The 15,364-nt window shown below is 38.6% G+C and overlaps 2 protein-coding genes across 4 annotated transcripts; both read left to right on the forward strand.

Moving 5' to 3' along the window:
• The first annotated feature begins 1,683 nt into the window (after positions 1-1,683).
• Positions 1,684-2,935, forward strand: LOC144644464 (octopamine receptor beta-2R-like). The gene has a single exon (XM_078503959.1). The coding sequence runs from the start codon at positions 1,684-1,686 to the stop codon at positions 2,794-2,796; it is 1,113 nt and encodes a 370-aa protein (XP_078360085.1). The 3' UTR covers positions 2,797-2,935.
• A 1,318-nt stretch (positions 2,936-4,253) lies between these two features.
• On the forward strand, positions 4,254-14,672 carry LOC144642035 (uncharacterized). Of its 3 annotated transcripts, none has more exons than XM_078501034.1 (13): positions 4,254-4,484; positions 5,290-5,382; positions 5,749-5,976; positions 8,037-8,201; positions 8,884-9,009; positions 9,350-9,448; positions 9,698-9,850; positions 11,420-11,563; positions 12,159-12,299; positions 12,405-12,542; positions 12,641-12,778; positions 13,199-13,279; positions 13,693-14,672. In XM_078501034.1, the coding sequence occupies exons 2-13, from the start codon at positions 5,319-5,321 to the stop codon at positions 14,055-14,057; spliced, it is 1,842 nt and encodes a 613-aa protein (XP_078357160.1). In that variant the 5' UTR covers positions 4,254-4,484; positions 5,290-5,318; the 3' UTR covers positions 14,058-14,672. The 3 variants fall into 3 exon arrangements, with proteins under 3 accessions (XP_078357160.1, XP_078357162.1, XP_078357161.1); XM_078501036.1 differs by having other exon boundaries at positions 9,350-9,427; XM_078501035.1 differs by having other exon boundaries at positions 5,752-5,976.
• Positions 14,673-15,364: the final 692 nt, after the last annotated feature.

Consider the following 15,364-nt stretch of genomic DNA (forward strand, 5'->3'; position numbering starts at 1 on the left):
AATTTATCCGGATTAGTGTGGACGGGGCCTTAGCTGAGCCAATTAACTACTCCAGTTCCTCAGTGAACTCTCCCTACCCTACCCTATATTTATATTCATCTCGTTTTGGAGAAAACTCTCGTGTTACGGGACGTTGGCAATATGGTGAGCGTTAAAAGGACTATGTCACGGATTTTAACAGATTTGTGAACAGCCAAAATTTATATTTGTGTCGTAGGAAACCTAAAAATAATGGTTCATTTTTATTAACAATTGCTATATTAGAGCACTGAAACTGTTTACAAACGTTTCTGGCCTCGGATAGCTCAAATGGAAATGGATTGCAACTTGAAAAAGTGAAGCTAACGGCAGTTCAAGTTGTTTCCGGGCGTCTTCTAAAAAATCGATATTTTTTACCTAAAATTTGATTTCAATACCAAAATTATGGTTTATCTTCCTTTAAATGTTCAAAGATAATGGTTTTTATGGGTAAAGTTGCCTACCACTAATTTCATAACCGTTTACACCAAAATCTGCGAAATCTCCTTGACATAGCTCCTTTAACTGTCATAACATTATCAAGTATGGGCTGTTAACATTGAATAAAATAATAATAATAATAATAATAATAATAATAATAATAATAATAATAATAATAATAAATAATAATAATAATAAATGGGAATTTACAGTGGGATCTTCCACTAGGTGGCTCTTCTTATTCCCACTGTTTCCAGATCGAATCGTATTTTGTAATTTGTTTTTTTTGGGGGGAAGAAAACCGGAAAACCCGGAAAAAAACCCCCGAAGAAAGAAAAAAAAAAAAAAAAAAAAAAAAAAAAAAAAAAAGGGGAGGGGGGCCCATCCCGCGGTATGTAATGATCACCTGCCTTCAGTTTTAAGTTTTCAAATTTGATTTTTTTTTGTTGATTTTTATCTCGGTTCGGCTTTGTCATGCTTTTCGCTCAAATCGCTGTCCACTTCTCGCAAAGGCATGAAGCACCGAAAGCGTGCCGAGTGGACTCTCGCGCGTGTCAGCTAGCGAATTCAACACCATAAAATAACCTTCTCGACCACAATTACAAAACATAAAAAAAGCTTTAAATTAACGTACCAAACCTTGTTTCGTAATCACGAAATGGCTCTTAGAGCCTCTTGATTTCATTAAGTTTTCAATTAACAATAGATGTGTTTAGAAAAAATGTAGAATTGACACATTCTTCACAAGAAATAAAAAATACTGAAATTAGTTAAAAATCAAATCGCCAAAGCAAAGCATTCTGTTTTAGAGCAGCAATGATTTTCTCTCAACACAATTAAATTTACCTCCTTAATACGTAAATATACCAATTCAAACGCTTTCTTAATTTTTTTGTTTCCCAGCTTCCGCGTCATATGTTTGCTGAAAAAGAGGTGGCGAAATGATTCTCATGAAGAACAAAATGGCTTCGTTAGACAAAATCGGGAACAAATTACATAGCCCACTCAGATTTTCCGAATCAAGCGGCATAGACGCCTTTAGACGTTTTTTATTTTCCAATTTCCGTGTCATATGTTTGCTTAAAAAGAAGTGACGAAATGCTTCTCATGAAGAACAAAATATCTTCCTGAGATAAAAATCAGAAACAAAACACATACCTCATTCACATTTACTGCATCAAGCAGCGTAGACCTACAAGTTCTTGAAGCAGTTTTAATTCCAACATGGTTTTCCCTCAAGTCGTTGCAGCTTTCCATGCACTTTTCGACGCAATCGGTCTTCCTGGTAATTTACTGGTAATAATCATGATCATCTTGGAAAAAAGATTTCATGTCATGCGGTATATTCTACTCGCCAGCCTCGCGGTGTCAGACTGTTTGTTTTTAATCCTAGTCAACTCATTCCGCATCGCAAGCTTCGCGCAAGAAAGATGGCTATATGGCGATACAATGTGCCATCTTAATGCGTTTGTCGCGAGATACTGTTACCTTAACACTGTTCTTCATCTGATTGCAGTCTCTTATGAGCGATACTGCGCGATCGTCAAATCGCCTTTGACCTACAGTAGCACGGTCACTAAATCTAGCGTGGTGTTGATAGTTCTCATCTGGGTAATCCCGATTCCTCTTTCCATTGGTCCGTTCCTTGGGTTTGCTGGAAAGTACTATTACAACCCAGAATTGTTCTTATGCGAACAAGGATGGATCGGTTCAAGTGGATGGAACGTGTTGATTTCATTTATCGTGTCCTTTCTTGTACCATTTCTGGTGATCGTCTTCCTAAACTGGTCGGTCTACAAGACGGCGAAAATTCAAATAGAAGCCTTACAAGTCCAAATTGGAAGCATTGCTGGTTCAGATGACCAACAACAGGATTTGACAAGGAGAATGGGAGATCGAAAGGCAGCTGTCGATATCACCATCATTATCGCAGCATTTTTGCTGTGTTTTCTACCCTCATACATTGTCGGCCTTTTTCGCCGGTTCGTTAAAAGCACCAACGTTCCAGCCGAAGTAATACTGCTTACGTCTTCGATCTTTATTGTCAGCTCGCTGTGTAACCCGATCATCTACTCCATCCGCAAAAGAAATTTCCGAACCGGTGTGAGGAATGTGTTGAGGCGATTTGGTTTTTGTGGCAACAGCAATGACGTGATTGCCATGGACAATTTGGTATACCGTGCCAATCTCGCTACAGAAGCCATAACTTCAACACCCATAGCAGCATTCAACATTCAAGATCAGCATGGAAGATTGCAAGGGAGCGCGGGAAGAACTAGGCTGAACTTTCAGAGTCGTCTTTCTCCGATTCCAGAGTTGATCGAGGAAGATGGCTGAACTTTCTGAACTAATACTTTAAATACAGCCCACACTGATGAACGTTTCAGTCACCTTTCGGGTGTAGAAGCTGATTTACTTTAGAACCTTGGAATCAAATTCAAGCTTGAAATAGTAATGACATAATCACTTTTGTTTGATTTTTTCATATCTTAAGGTTACTCCTTGTTTCAGTACCTCTGTAAGTTAGATTTTCTTGCTACTTTTGAGTCTATGAGCAAAAAATGTCAAGTGTTACCTTTCAAATAAAGGTAGTAGACAGTATTTTATGTCATATTTTCTGTTTACATCACCCACCGCTCGCGCTTCGCTCCCAATCCTCCCACTCGCGCAATGCCCTCGCTCCCAATCCTCCCACTCGCGACTCTTCGTCAGAATCCGCCCTCAATCGGCCTTGGAAAAGCCTGTGGAGAAGGCAGGGTCCATATTGACTGGTTAGAGTAGCTGATACCTCTGCATTAATGGTAAAAAACTATGTATCTCAAAGAAAAACTACTTTAATCATATAAAAATATAACACAAATGTCGACACCTTTTAGTAAAAATACAAACCTTTTTGCAAAAACCCGACATTACTTTTCGATGTACGTAACATCATAATTTAGTAGAAAGTGACACTGAGAAGGAAACGGTTAATATAAATGAGTGAAAAAGATGATAAGCATTCTTTTGTTTGAGTTCTTCGCTATGTTTATTACTAAGCGCGTGAAAAGTCCGATTGCACGTTCAAAGTTTGACTGAGTTTTTCCAGTTGATAAAAAACATCTTGTGTATGAGGACATGAATCAAGACAATATAGGGAAGCACATCAAATAAAAATTGAGGACAGTTCCCATTTCGCTAGTGTACGCAAAAGGTTGACTTAACGTAAATGGAGTGTAATTTGCATGAGTGAATCCAAGTCGAATTAAGAGCAACTAGTTAATAACTAATGTTACAATTAAACATGGCAAAACATCAATTTAAGTCTTTATATTGAAAATGAAAATTTGATAGAGAGAGGGCAGAAACTCATCCAGTACTGCCAGTTTTGTGATGAGAAGTGATATAGTGAAGGTAGAAAGAATTGACAAAAATTCAGGGAAACTTTATATAACCTTCCTCTTTTCAATCGAACCAGGGCTAATTAAAATAATAAACATTTAGTTTATTTATCAATTGAATAAAATTTACGTAACAATTTTATCAGAGAAAGGTGTGGCGTGATAAAACTGTAATTTGCCTGGCATCAAGGATAATTTTTAATTTTTGAACAGCGCAAAAGAACGCTAAAACATTTCGACCATTAAATTCTCATTATAATGCGTGTCTTTTTCCTGAACCTAAATGTTTACAATCACTTAAAAACAAATTCCAGAAATTCCGGTACCTGTAAGATCTACTTCTAGGTTGGTTGTCACGTGAAAACATGTTTGGTGCGTGTTGTGTAAGTCTTCAGTGTCATGCAGAGCATCACGGCTAGCTATCTAGCAACCAAGAAAACAACAGACTTTTTCATGTCTGTCGTAGCGGAAGCCAGAGTTAAACCGTTGTCCTTAAAGTACGAGCTTCTTCTAAGGTTGATCAGAAGGTGCACGCTCAAGATTGCCATCTTAATGATGTAAGCCTTGGACCATTAACCGCCAGTGCGAAGGTTACCATGTTTAATGTCTTTCGTGACTTCGTATGAGTAAAGATGATGTTGTGAGGTAAGAGACGAATTCCAGCTGTTACAAACTAGAATAGGTTTGATAAGAGGACAGATTTGCGACGGAGGCAGTCTCTTGGATAAACTTATCTATTTAGGAACATACAGTTGCTAGTATGTGTCATAATTGTTCAGGGTTTATAAATGTAACCACATGTACGTTTGCACATGGAAAATACTATATACACATTAGAAAACTCCGTCAAGCGTCGAGACGGAACCGCTTGTAGTTCAATTTGTTCACACAATGGAAATACTTACGAAAAGCCCCCCTTTTAATTAATCTACATTTACATTCTCGGCTTTTAAACTGTTGAAGTTAAGGCAGGGTGGGATCCTTCAAGTTTAGAAAAGTATTGTGGACGAGTGAAGACTAGGGAGAGCAAACAAATTAAACGAGCAACTGACGCAGCCATCATTCTTTCCTTTATTCTAGCAAGAATTCCCATCACCTTTATTTCGCATTTCAACTTGCAACACCGAAATATGTTGCGAGACAAGTTGAGCGCGCGGCAGTAATACGGGCAACAACTTGTTCAACTTGCAATGCAACAATGTTGCGAGACAAGTTGAACAAACATGTTGTCCGTATTACCGGGCCTTAATGATTGCAAGGGTCCTGCGCGACCTTAATGTCACGTACGTTTAAGTTTGGTTGTCTTTAGCCTGTTCTGCAGGCCGTGGAAACCTAGACTTGTACCCGTGTCCAACGTCTCGTTAACCAAAAATCTTCAAGATATATAACGACTGGTGCGAGTCTATCACAAAATAGTCTGAATTTTATTAATTTTGTTTTGCTTTGTTAGGAGAGACACAAGCCGGCCTGTAGTGTAGTATGTGCAGCGTTTTGTGGCTCTTTTCAAAGCTCCTTTGTCTCATTATTTGGATAATAGCAGACGGTAATTACCTTCAGATATTTCATCTTCATCGGCTGTTATTCTTAATGACATCCGTACTACATATATGGGTCTTTTACGTTATAATTTTAACTCGTATTACTCAAAGTGAAAAAAATATAAATAATTATGCCATGTTTGATGGCTCAATCACGCTACTGTGCTGCTTGCTATTGTTGACAGTTCTGAATATTGGGTGTCGATGAAAGTAGCCCTCTTCAATTCTTAATTATAATGCCCTTATTGAAACCCTTCAGTAATAAAAAGAAGAACTATCCAAAATAAAAGATCAAACAAAAGCAAACAGTTTTATGTATGCCGTTTGATAGTTTATCATTAACAGACCTATTGCTCTATTTTCAATATCAGCAGAGGTTCTTGGCTACAAGAGACTAGGATGTTACAGGGACAACTGGCAGGAACAACGCCCTCTACATCATCTACTGTTTACAGATCGTGACGAGTCCTCGCCTAAATATAGTGGCATAAAATACACCAAGGATAATTACGATCGACGTTATGTTGAATATTTAGTCAAAAGATGTGAAGCAGAGTGCAAGAAATTTGGTTATGAAGTTTTTGGGATAGAGAAGTTTGGTATGGCTTGCTTATTTTTGATGCCCTGTTGTTGTCGTTGATCCATGCGTCCGCTCATTAAAATGTTCATGTCTACACATATGCATCGCGGAAACATCAAGGTTTTAAAGAGTTTCAACTCTCTAGGGCTCCGGGCTCCCCCTCTAACTAAAAAGGGCTTTACAGTAAATCAATTTCTACCCTTCCTGTCACAAATTGACATACATTCTAACAATAATTTTGTGCCAAGGTTTCCATTTCAAGATATTGGGTAAATTCTTTTGTTCATTAAAAAATCACGCGTCTGTCTCTTTGTATAGAGCTATTTCAATTTACCATGTTTTCAAAATTTCCCTCGTGTTCTCAAACGACCAAAGCTTAAAGACAAGGCCGGTAGGTCGTACGGATCGAAAAAGAGAGCAATTGCACGCGCTGAATACTAATGAGATATAATGACATAAACTGAAACGTGAATTTGCACGTTTTTCTCTGCAGACAGGTTTAACAAGGTACTTTTAGCCACCCTAAATTTTGGCCACACTAAAAGACTTTTCAAAGCTACTCGACAGGGAAAGAAAGCTATAGAAACGGCCTCCTGAGAGGAAAACAAATTCATGAATTTTTTACGTGCAAAAAAACTTGCACATTTCCTATAGGCCAATATGCAAAGTTCCAGTGAATACCCAGACCATTCCATTCGGTCTTAACCTTAAGCTTTAAGCTTTGATCTGACAACGTTAATTGAAATAGCTGTATGTACTTAATAGCGGAGCTCCTAAGCGTAGCACCATAACCATGAAAGAAGGAACACTATCGAAATGAGTTTTCATGGTCAACATGGATAGCGGCATGGTTCGCGGGCGCGTACGTACGGCGTACATAAGGAGTTGCGCAACATGGCGGCCATGGCGGCCATAGCTCTCTGTAAAAACGTGGGAGGCGGCCGTATAAAGGTGGCCTTTAAAATTTAAAGAGGTTTGAAAAGAAAAACAAGAAGCAATGAAACAAAATGTGGCTGAAAATTACGTGTAGAAAGTAATCGACCGCCAAAAAAGTGGACATTGAGAGCCATAATCGATCGATGACTTTCGTGTCTACCGTATTTTCTCGATTAAACGCCGGGCCCCGAATAAACGCCGGGTCTCCAAGTTGTATTTGAAAATAAACCCCTTAGACAATTATTAAAGGTTGAATATGCTTTAAAAATAATGTCTAATTATATAGCTGTCAAAAATAATGAATAAAAATCATTTCTTAGAAACATAGGGCTTGAAAAAACTCCTGAATTCAAATAAACGCCGGCCCTATAGGGCCAAGTTTGAAATAAACGCCGGGGGCGTTTAATCGAGAAAATACGGTATCTGTAAAGTCAGCATCGTACATGAAGGAGCATTCGAAAGCTATATCGGGTTGATAGAATTAATAAACAAACCATTTTATTGCTACGGGGTAAAAAAAAAAAAAAAGAAAAAAAAAGAAAAAAAAAAAGAAAAAAAAACTTGACCATCTGGGATTGAACTCACGACCTTCCGATCCGCAGACTGGCACCTTACCGATTGAGCTAATCCGACAGACTCAGCGATTTACGTTGAATATATCCTATATCAATGTAATAGATATTGTGGCGTCTACTAAACTGCTGCGAAACTATAACAGGATCGCGAAACTATTTTCTATTGCTAGAAAGCAGATAATTTACTGTACTCTAAAGTAATTTTTCGTGCCATGAGTAATGATTTTGCCCCGCTTTAAGATTATTATTTTTGTCGTACTGCTGACATTCGGTTTAACCGTGAGCTATTTAAATTTGTCTTGAAGCTATAAACCGCCATAAACATACTTTGGACGCTTATTCACTAGAATGAAAACATTGTAAGCTCCAGTGAAAATTAAATAAATGGGGAGCTCCGCTTTTAGGCTTGCCTAAATCTATATATTAAATTAAACGAAATGCTCATAAAAAGATAATCATTAAGTTCTAAAGTTCTAAATACATGAGCACGGCATGGGTCTTTAATACCTATTTGCTTAAATCTCAGAAGTACTTAGCACATTCATGAATGTTTTGCATCCTCGAACAGCCGAGTGTTATTCTGGAGATGGTGGACTGGCAACATACAATAGAGATGGACCGACTAGACAGTGCTTTACATCCAACTATAAACCATGCGACCTGTCGGAATCATGTGGAACTCAACCATGTGCTGGAACTGAGAACACCATCTTTGTTTACCAGTTAGGAGAACGTGAGTATGTACTGTGTCACAAAATGAGAAGTGAGGTTTGTTTTCAGAACAAATACAACGTGTGAAAGTATCTATTATACAGAGGCGGCGGAGCATCTTGGAACGTGGGGGGCTATAAAGACTGTCCCAGGTTTTCATTTTTGGTGCAACTTTTTCCGTTCTAGCAATTTTTTTATTTTCTGAGCAGTTTCTAGACCGAAGATTTCCGAAAACTCTCCGAATGTTGTTCGAAAGCCATACGAACGTTTTCGATCATTTTTCGAACTTTTCCGAAGATAAACGAAGTTTCCAAAAGACTTCCAAGGAAGTTTCGAAGATGTTTGAACTCACTCACGAGAAGGAATATCTTGATAAACCAAGTTTACGCTGCGCTCGTGATATTTCCGGCATCAAAACATGGGTGGGGCTGAACCCCCCAAATTTTCGTTCTATAGCCCTCCTGCCCCCTCCCTTCCTGCTCCGCCGCCGATGCTATACATTTGAAAGTCACTTTAGGATGAATACAAATGATTGACTATTTTTAACATGTGAGTCAGTGATAACAGTTATGTGTCTTTGCAAAACGTTTCCATCAGTGTATATCAATTCATTTATTTTTTGTCCGCGAAAGGTTATAAATTGCCTCTAACCTTACAGTAGAGAGATGTGTTTGTAAATGATTACTTTAATTTTGATCTTATAGCAAGTAATACATCAAGTTCATCATGTTTTCCTGCAATAAAAACGACTCCTGTGACCACTCCAACAACGAAACCAACACAGACCAACCAACCCAAAACAGCAACACCAACAAGTAAAGCCACCAAACGTAAGTGCCGTTATGTAAATTACAGCTGGTAGTTAACAGCCGCGTTGTCGCTTATGTATTGCACATGTAGTAAAGATAAAAACGAAGAATTTCGACAATCAGACTTAAGAGGGACACACGAGTATTCCCGTTTGGCTTCTGCCATTCATTCCTGTAAATTTCACTCCCTATCAGTTCTCGGTCGACTACAGTTAAAATTTTGATTGGCAGGGCCTGAAGCTTCGAATTGTAGTTTAGCTCAGTTTGGAAAAAGCCGTAGAATATATTTCCTTTACCGTCGCCTGGCAACATTGACTCTACATATGGAATGGTCAGTTAAACTTATTTCTTTTCTTTGCAGCATCCCGCATCCCAAGTTCTTTGGCAACAAAGCCGACTCAACCTAAAACAACAAAATCTACAAAACCTAGCAACAAGGGTACGAATTCAATAACAAAACGTAATTGAAATACTAATCAGTGCTTACTAAGAGTTTTACTGAGAACTCCAATTATGTTGCAATGGAGAAGATGAAAACCCATCAAACTGGGCTGGTGAACAATTTTTAAGGGACTAAATTGCAACTTAACCATTTAGAATAAATGTAATAAACACTCGTTTATGGCAGTGGTCAGCTCATGGGACAATTTACCTAAGGTATTCCCTTCATAAACATAGTTACAATTTTTTTGTATTTTATCTTTAAAAGTAAAACCTACATCTTTAAAGACAAAAGGACCATCAACGCCTGGGCTTTATTCAAGACCAACTAAGTTACCAACCACAAGAAAAACTTTAACTCCTGGAAAAGGAGCGCCCACTACAAAGAAACCAACTACCAAGACAACCCGAAGACCAATTTGTAAGTACAAAATGCTGACCTCAGAACGTTATATTTCAATTCAGTAGACATAAGGGTTTGTATTTTATATATATATTTATGTATCCTGTTCCTCCTAGATTAGATGCCATGCATATAAACAAGTATGTATGTGTTGCTTTGGCAAAGCTCTGTTTGCTGGGATAATAAAAGACAAGACTACCATTTGGCAGACTTTGGTCACGGGTGTGGCCGTTTATTTTTTATATCAAGGATTGAAAGCTTAAAATATGGAAACCTTAAAGTATTATCCCAGCAAAGGTGAGGGAGAACCCGCCAACCCAAACCAACAACAGCAGAACGCAGGGAGCGGAGCGAGGGGAAACTTTTCTTCACTCGTGGACGCCATAAGCGTAAAGGCGATGTAACCGCGCCTTCATAACCTGAAAGCCCGCGAAAATGTAACCGGAAGTGATAGTAGGAGGGAATTTAACCGGAAGCTGGTAAATACTTACCAAACAAGCTACATAAAACCATTTATTTTTGCAAAATAAATATCCTTTTATCAGTGTTGTTTAGTTTATTTTAACATATTTGTATTTAGTAAATAATAAAGATGGTAAATTTCAAGCTCGGTGATAAATAGTGGAGATGTTATTCTACATGACACGAGGGTGGGAAAAGAAAAAAATCTTTGTCCCACGCTCGTGTCATGTAGAATAATATCTTCACTATTTGTCACCGAGCTTGAAATTTACCATCTTTATTATTTACTACACATTTGATGATTTCGACATTGCTGATCCTAGCAGTATGCAGGACGCGTGTCACTTATCAACCTAGTAAATGGCCCAGCTCACAGCGAGTCTCTCGTAGCTCAGTTGGTTAGAGCGCCCAACCGGTATCTGGGAGGCCATGGGTTCGATTCCCGTCGGGGACTCAGATTTTTTCTTTGTTCCACGCTCGTGTCATGTAGAATAATATCTTCACTATTTATCACCGAGCTTGAAATTTACCATCTTTATTATTTACTACACATTTGATGATTTCGACATTGCTGATCCTAGCAGTATACAGGATGCGTGTCGCTTATCAACCTAGTAAATGGCCCAGCTCACAGCGAGTCTCTCGTAGCTCAGTTGGTTAGAGCGCCCAACTGGTATCTGGGAGGCCATCCATGGGTTCGATTCCTGTCGCGGACTCAGATTTTTTCTTTGTCCCACCCTCGTTCTCATGTAGAATAATATCTTCACTATATTTGCATTTATTATTATTATCCTGGCTATAATCTAAAAAAAGCAAGATGGACCTGCAATGGATTGGCGTATCGCCCGGCCAGGAACACTCCTAGGTGCTTCATTGCAGTCGAGGGCCCGTACTGACAAGTGATGCACTTAGCTGGCGCAATCCATTGAAATGAAAGACTTGAACTTTTTTCACCTATTTTTAATATAGGTGTTGTTTGTGACTCATAGCTATGGATTTCTTTTAGCTTGATCTATATTAGCATGATGAAACAAATAGGATAAAGATGCGGCAAAAGATAGCGGATATAAATATGTTGATTTTAGATTCTTTCACTGATCTTTCATGTGGCTGTTATTGTTTTAGTCACAAAAGCCACTCGCCGTACAGTTGGAACGAGCGCTTCACCGCGGCCGAGTTCTGCTGCAACAAAACCAACACGTCCGCACAAAGCGAAACCGACATTAACCCGGCTGCCAAGCAGCAAAACTACAAATCCAGTAACAAAACGTAAGAAGAAAAACCTTATTTAACCTTTTTTAATGCTCAATCATAATAAAAAATTAGGTTTTTACTAACTAGGCAAGGCAAGTCTCAATTACTTCTCCAAATTATGTGGGTAAAAGACCAACGCGCCGTGTACTAATAGGCCACTTCCGAGTTACCCTTTGCCTCTGTTTCAAAACAAGTCTACGGGCGAAACCACTGAAAAGAAATGAGTTTAATTTGCATGAAAATGGACGTGTATGTGAAAGACCTTTCATATAAGCGGTTTCGCACGTAGACTCGTTTTGAAACAGAGTTAAACAGACATTTTATCTTACCTAAGCCATTTATAATAAGACCGGTTTCCTAACTAGTCATGAAAGCTTCTCACGGGACCGCTGCAAAACGGCATGTTTGAGTTCTGTTGTTACGAGGCCAAAGCGTCTCATAGTTACTACAAAAATCAGAGACTTGTTACCCATCAGCAAAGCTACTGCCCCGGTCAGTGAACAAAACGTTAGTGAGAATATGACAAGGTCTACGCTCAGCCCTAACTGTAATCTTAAGAACGGGTTTAGTTGTTAATAACTGAACCTTCCGGCATTGCTTCTCTAACTAGTTACTAAAGCGACTCCAGGGACCACAGTTGCGCAAAGCACACATCCCAGGTCTGTTGCTACGAGACCAACACGTCCCGCAGCAACCTCACGGACCACAAAATCGTTGCCTAGCAGCAAAGCTACTATCCCAGTAACAAAAGGTAAGCGAAAATATAATTCAATTCGACTCATAGTTTATTTGTAACCTTGACTGTTTTTGCTGTTCATAAGTGACTCTCTACTGTTTTTAACTACATGTACGGTAGTTACTAAAGCGACTGCTGGGACCACTGCAAGAAGCGCATCTCCGAGTTCTGTTGCTACGAAACCAACACGTCCCGCAGCAACCACACGGACCACAAAGTCGTTGCCTAGCAGCAAAGCTACTATCCCGGTTACAAGACGTAAGTGAAACGATATTTAATGGTAACATAATTCAATGATTACCCTTCAAAACTAAGCCTTCTTAAACCAAAAGTCGTTGTTTTATTTCTTTTACTAGTTACCATAGCCACTCCGGGCACCACTGTAAAAAGCGCTTCTCCAAGTACTTTTCCTACGAGACAAACGCGGCCAACAATTTCTACATGGACCACAAACTCGTCGCCTAGCAGCAAGAGTACAATTCCAGTTACTAAACGTAAGTCAGCAAATCATAACAATTTGAGAGCTAGCAAGATAATGGTCAATTTGAGCTATACAGACAACTCTCTCTTAACGGATACCTCTATAAAAATGGACACCTCTCTAAGACGTTAAACATATCAGATCAAAGTGCAATGCGTGTGTATGCTTTGATTGGCGTGGTTCCACCAATACGAACGTCCAAAAAACTTATAAAAAGAATCAGCAGAAAGATCTCAAAAACGATCAACAAGTGGTAAGTCTGGTGTCACTCTAACCATTTTCTAATTATTCATAAATTGGAATTTTAAATAGAAGTGATACAAGATTATAACTCAGTTTTCAAACAAATGTTATAAACTTTTATACTGGTAATAAAGTAACTGCAGACTGTGAGCATTGTTAATAATTGTTTTTGCCACCTCGGCCAATTCAGGAAAGACACCCGGTGTAACAACTACGGCGATTCCAAGGACATTTCCAACAAAAGGGTTTTCCAGCAGGCCTCAAATACCATGTGAGCTTCTTTAAATAATAGATTTCTATCTGCTATTATATAAAGAGTTGTCGTTTGAAAAAAGATTACAGGCAACAACAACAATGACAACGAGAACAACAAACACAATAATAACAAAATAATGTACAACTACTAAGATGATAGTGGATGCAAAAGCTTTTTAAGAGACTTGTTGCACGTTACGGCTTCATTTGACTGAGTGTTTTCTTAAAATTCTACGATCATTTGTAATCATGTGATCTTTAACAAGCATGCTGTTTAGTAACTTAAAATTGAAGACAATAATTTTTACTTTATTCAAATAAATGCGATTGACGATAAAAGTACTGGGAAAATATTCCTTTCAATTTAACAGGGATTTCCCACTAAATAAACACGAACATGATTCCATCAATTTATATTCTAATGAATAGGTTGCGTGGAACATACACCAATCTCTTTGGTCTGTGCACCTCAGTGTCAAATATCATGTACAGCGGTTTGCACTCCAGCCTGCTGTGTTTTGGCGCCTGCGCAGTATCTTGGTGTTCGCCCCTCACCAGTCCTCCCGCTACAGCCAGTTTACACGAATCAGTGTCTTTCACCTTGTCCGTCTTCATGTGCTCCAAGATGTTCTCCAAAATGCTGTAATGCTGTCATCTACCGATCTTCACTGTACCTAAAACGGAAATTTATTGGGAGGAAAAGACCCAAGAAGAAGGAAAAGTTACGAAGAAAACTGCATAATCTCCATCAAATGAAAAATGCCATAAAGTTGATTCAGAATTCAGTGAATTGAATTGGGAGAGATTAAACTGATGGTTATTGATACTGGCTCGTGTTAATGGACTATAAACGTAACACTTCGCAAGACAGTATGCTTTGACTTCAATTTTTTTAGAGAGAAATGACAAATGAAACTGTTTGTTTCTGCGATGCAGCGAACAAGACAACACACTGAGGTCTTCAACTGTGAAGACTTAGCGCAAGTCAAAGTGATTTGTATTGGAATTTAAAGAAAAATGATTGAATACCATGAAGACATGCAAGTGCATAATCACAGGTTTAAAAGGCGTCAACGATTACTACCCTCAAGAAGTTTGGACTGTTTAAGGATTTGAATTCGACCCAACACAGCTTAAGAAGTAATACGAATTTGTTTTTTTTAGTGTATATCAAACACGAGAGGCAGTGTTTCATCGGGATATCCAAACATCGAGAAGAGAGTTGAAAATACGACGCGCAGCGGAGTATTTTTGACGAAATTCGAGGTGTTTGGATAGCCGATGAAACACTGTCTCGAGTGTTTGATATATCTTCTCAATCGAAACAAAAACTACGGAGTAAACGGAGAAATAAAATCGTAAAAATCTATGCTAGTTAAGATCGGGTTTCCAAACCACCGTCACGGTTATAATTTTCTTTGTTTTAACTTGACGAATTTTTAATGAGTTTGAGAACACTCTATAATAAGGATGTTGACGGGAGTCTTCAAACTCAATGTAATTGGGGCGTTTTAGAAATTAAAATGCTATATGTCGCTGGCCTTCTTTAATTTCGACCTAAAGAGAAACAATTAAGATTGTACACAACATGGTGAGCTTACTAGCGACAGAGCCATCGGGTTTATTGTCTGTTGTTTTAGGCCGCAGAAAACAACACTAAAGGAATTTAGAGAGCAGACCATAGGTACTCGACGAATAAGATTTTTACTCTGGTTTTGATTGCTTTGAAGGCTTGGTTTGATACCCACTACGATGTGTACGGCCCACACAAACTCACACAGACCAGTTTGGAGAAGGACAAGAAAAGTCCATAAAAGATCTTTTTTAAAAGTAACATATATATATTACTCTGGACTTTTTTTTTCTAAGAAATCTTATGAGTGCTAATAGAGTGCATCAGTTAAGCCCAATGTCACGCCGATGGTTCAGGCAGGCACTAATTACATCTTTCTTCACTTTCACTGCTTGCCTAATTGTAAAGTTAAATTGCGAAAAGTAATGGCTATTGCAGCAAATACAAGAACACGAGGAGCAACTGAGTGCAACGTGTCTTAGTTGACCAAGAGGTAAAGCGCCAGTTTGTGAGAGAGAATGACCGACC

The sequence above is a fragment of the Oculina patagonica genome, chromosome 2 (genome assembly GCF_052425735.1).
Source record: "Oculina patagonica isolate OP01 chromosome 2, crgOcupat, whole genome shotgun sequence".
Classification (NCBI taxonomy): Eukaryota; Metazoa; Cnidaria; class Anthozoa; order Scleractinia; family Oculinidae; genus Oculina; species Oculina patagonica.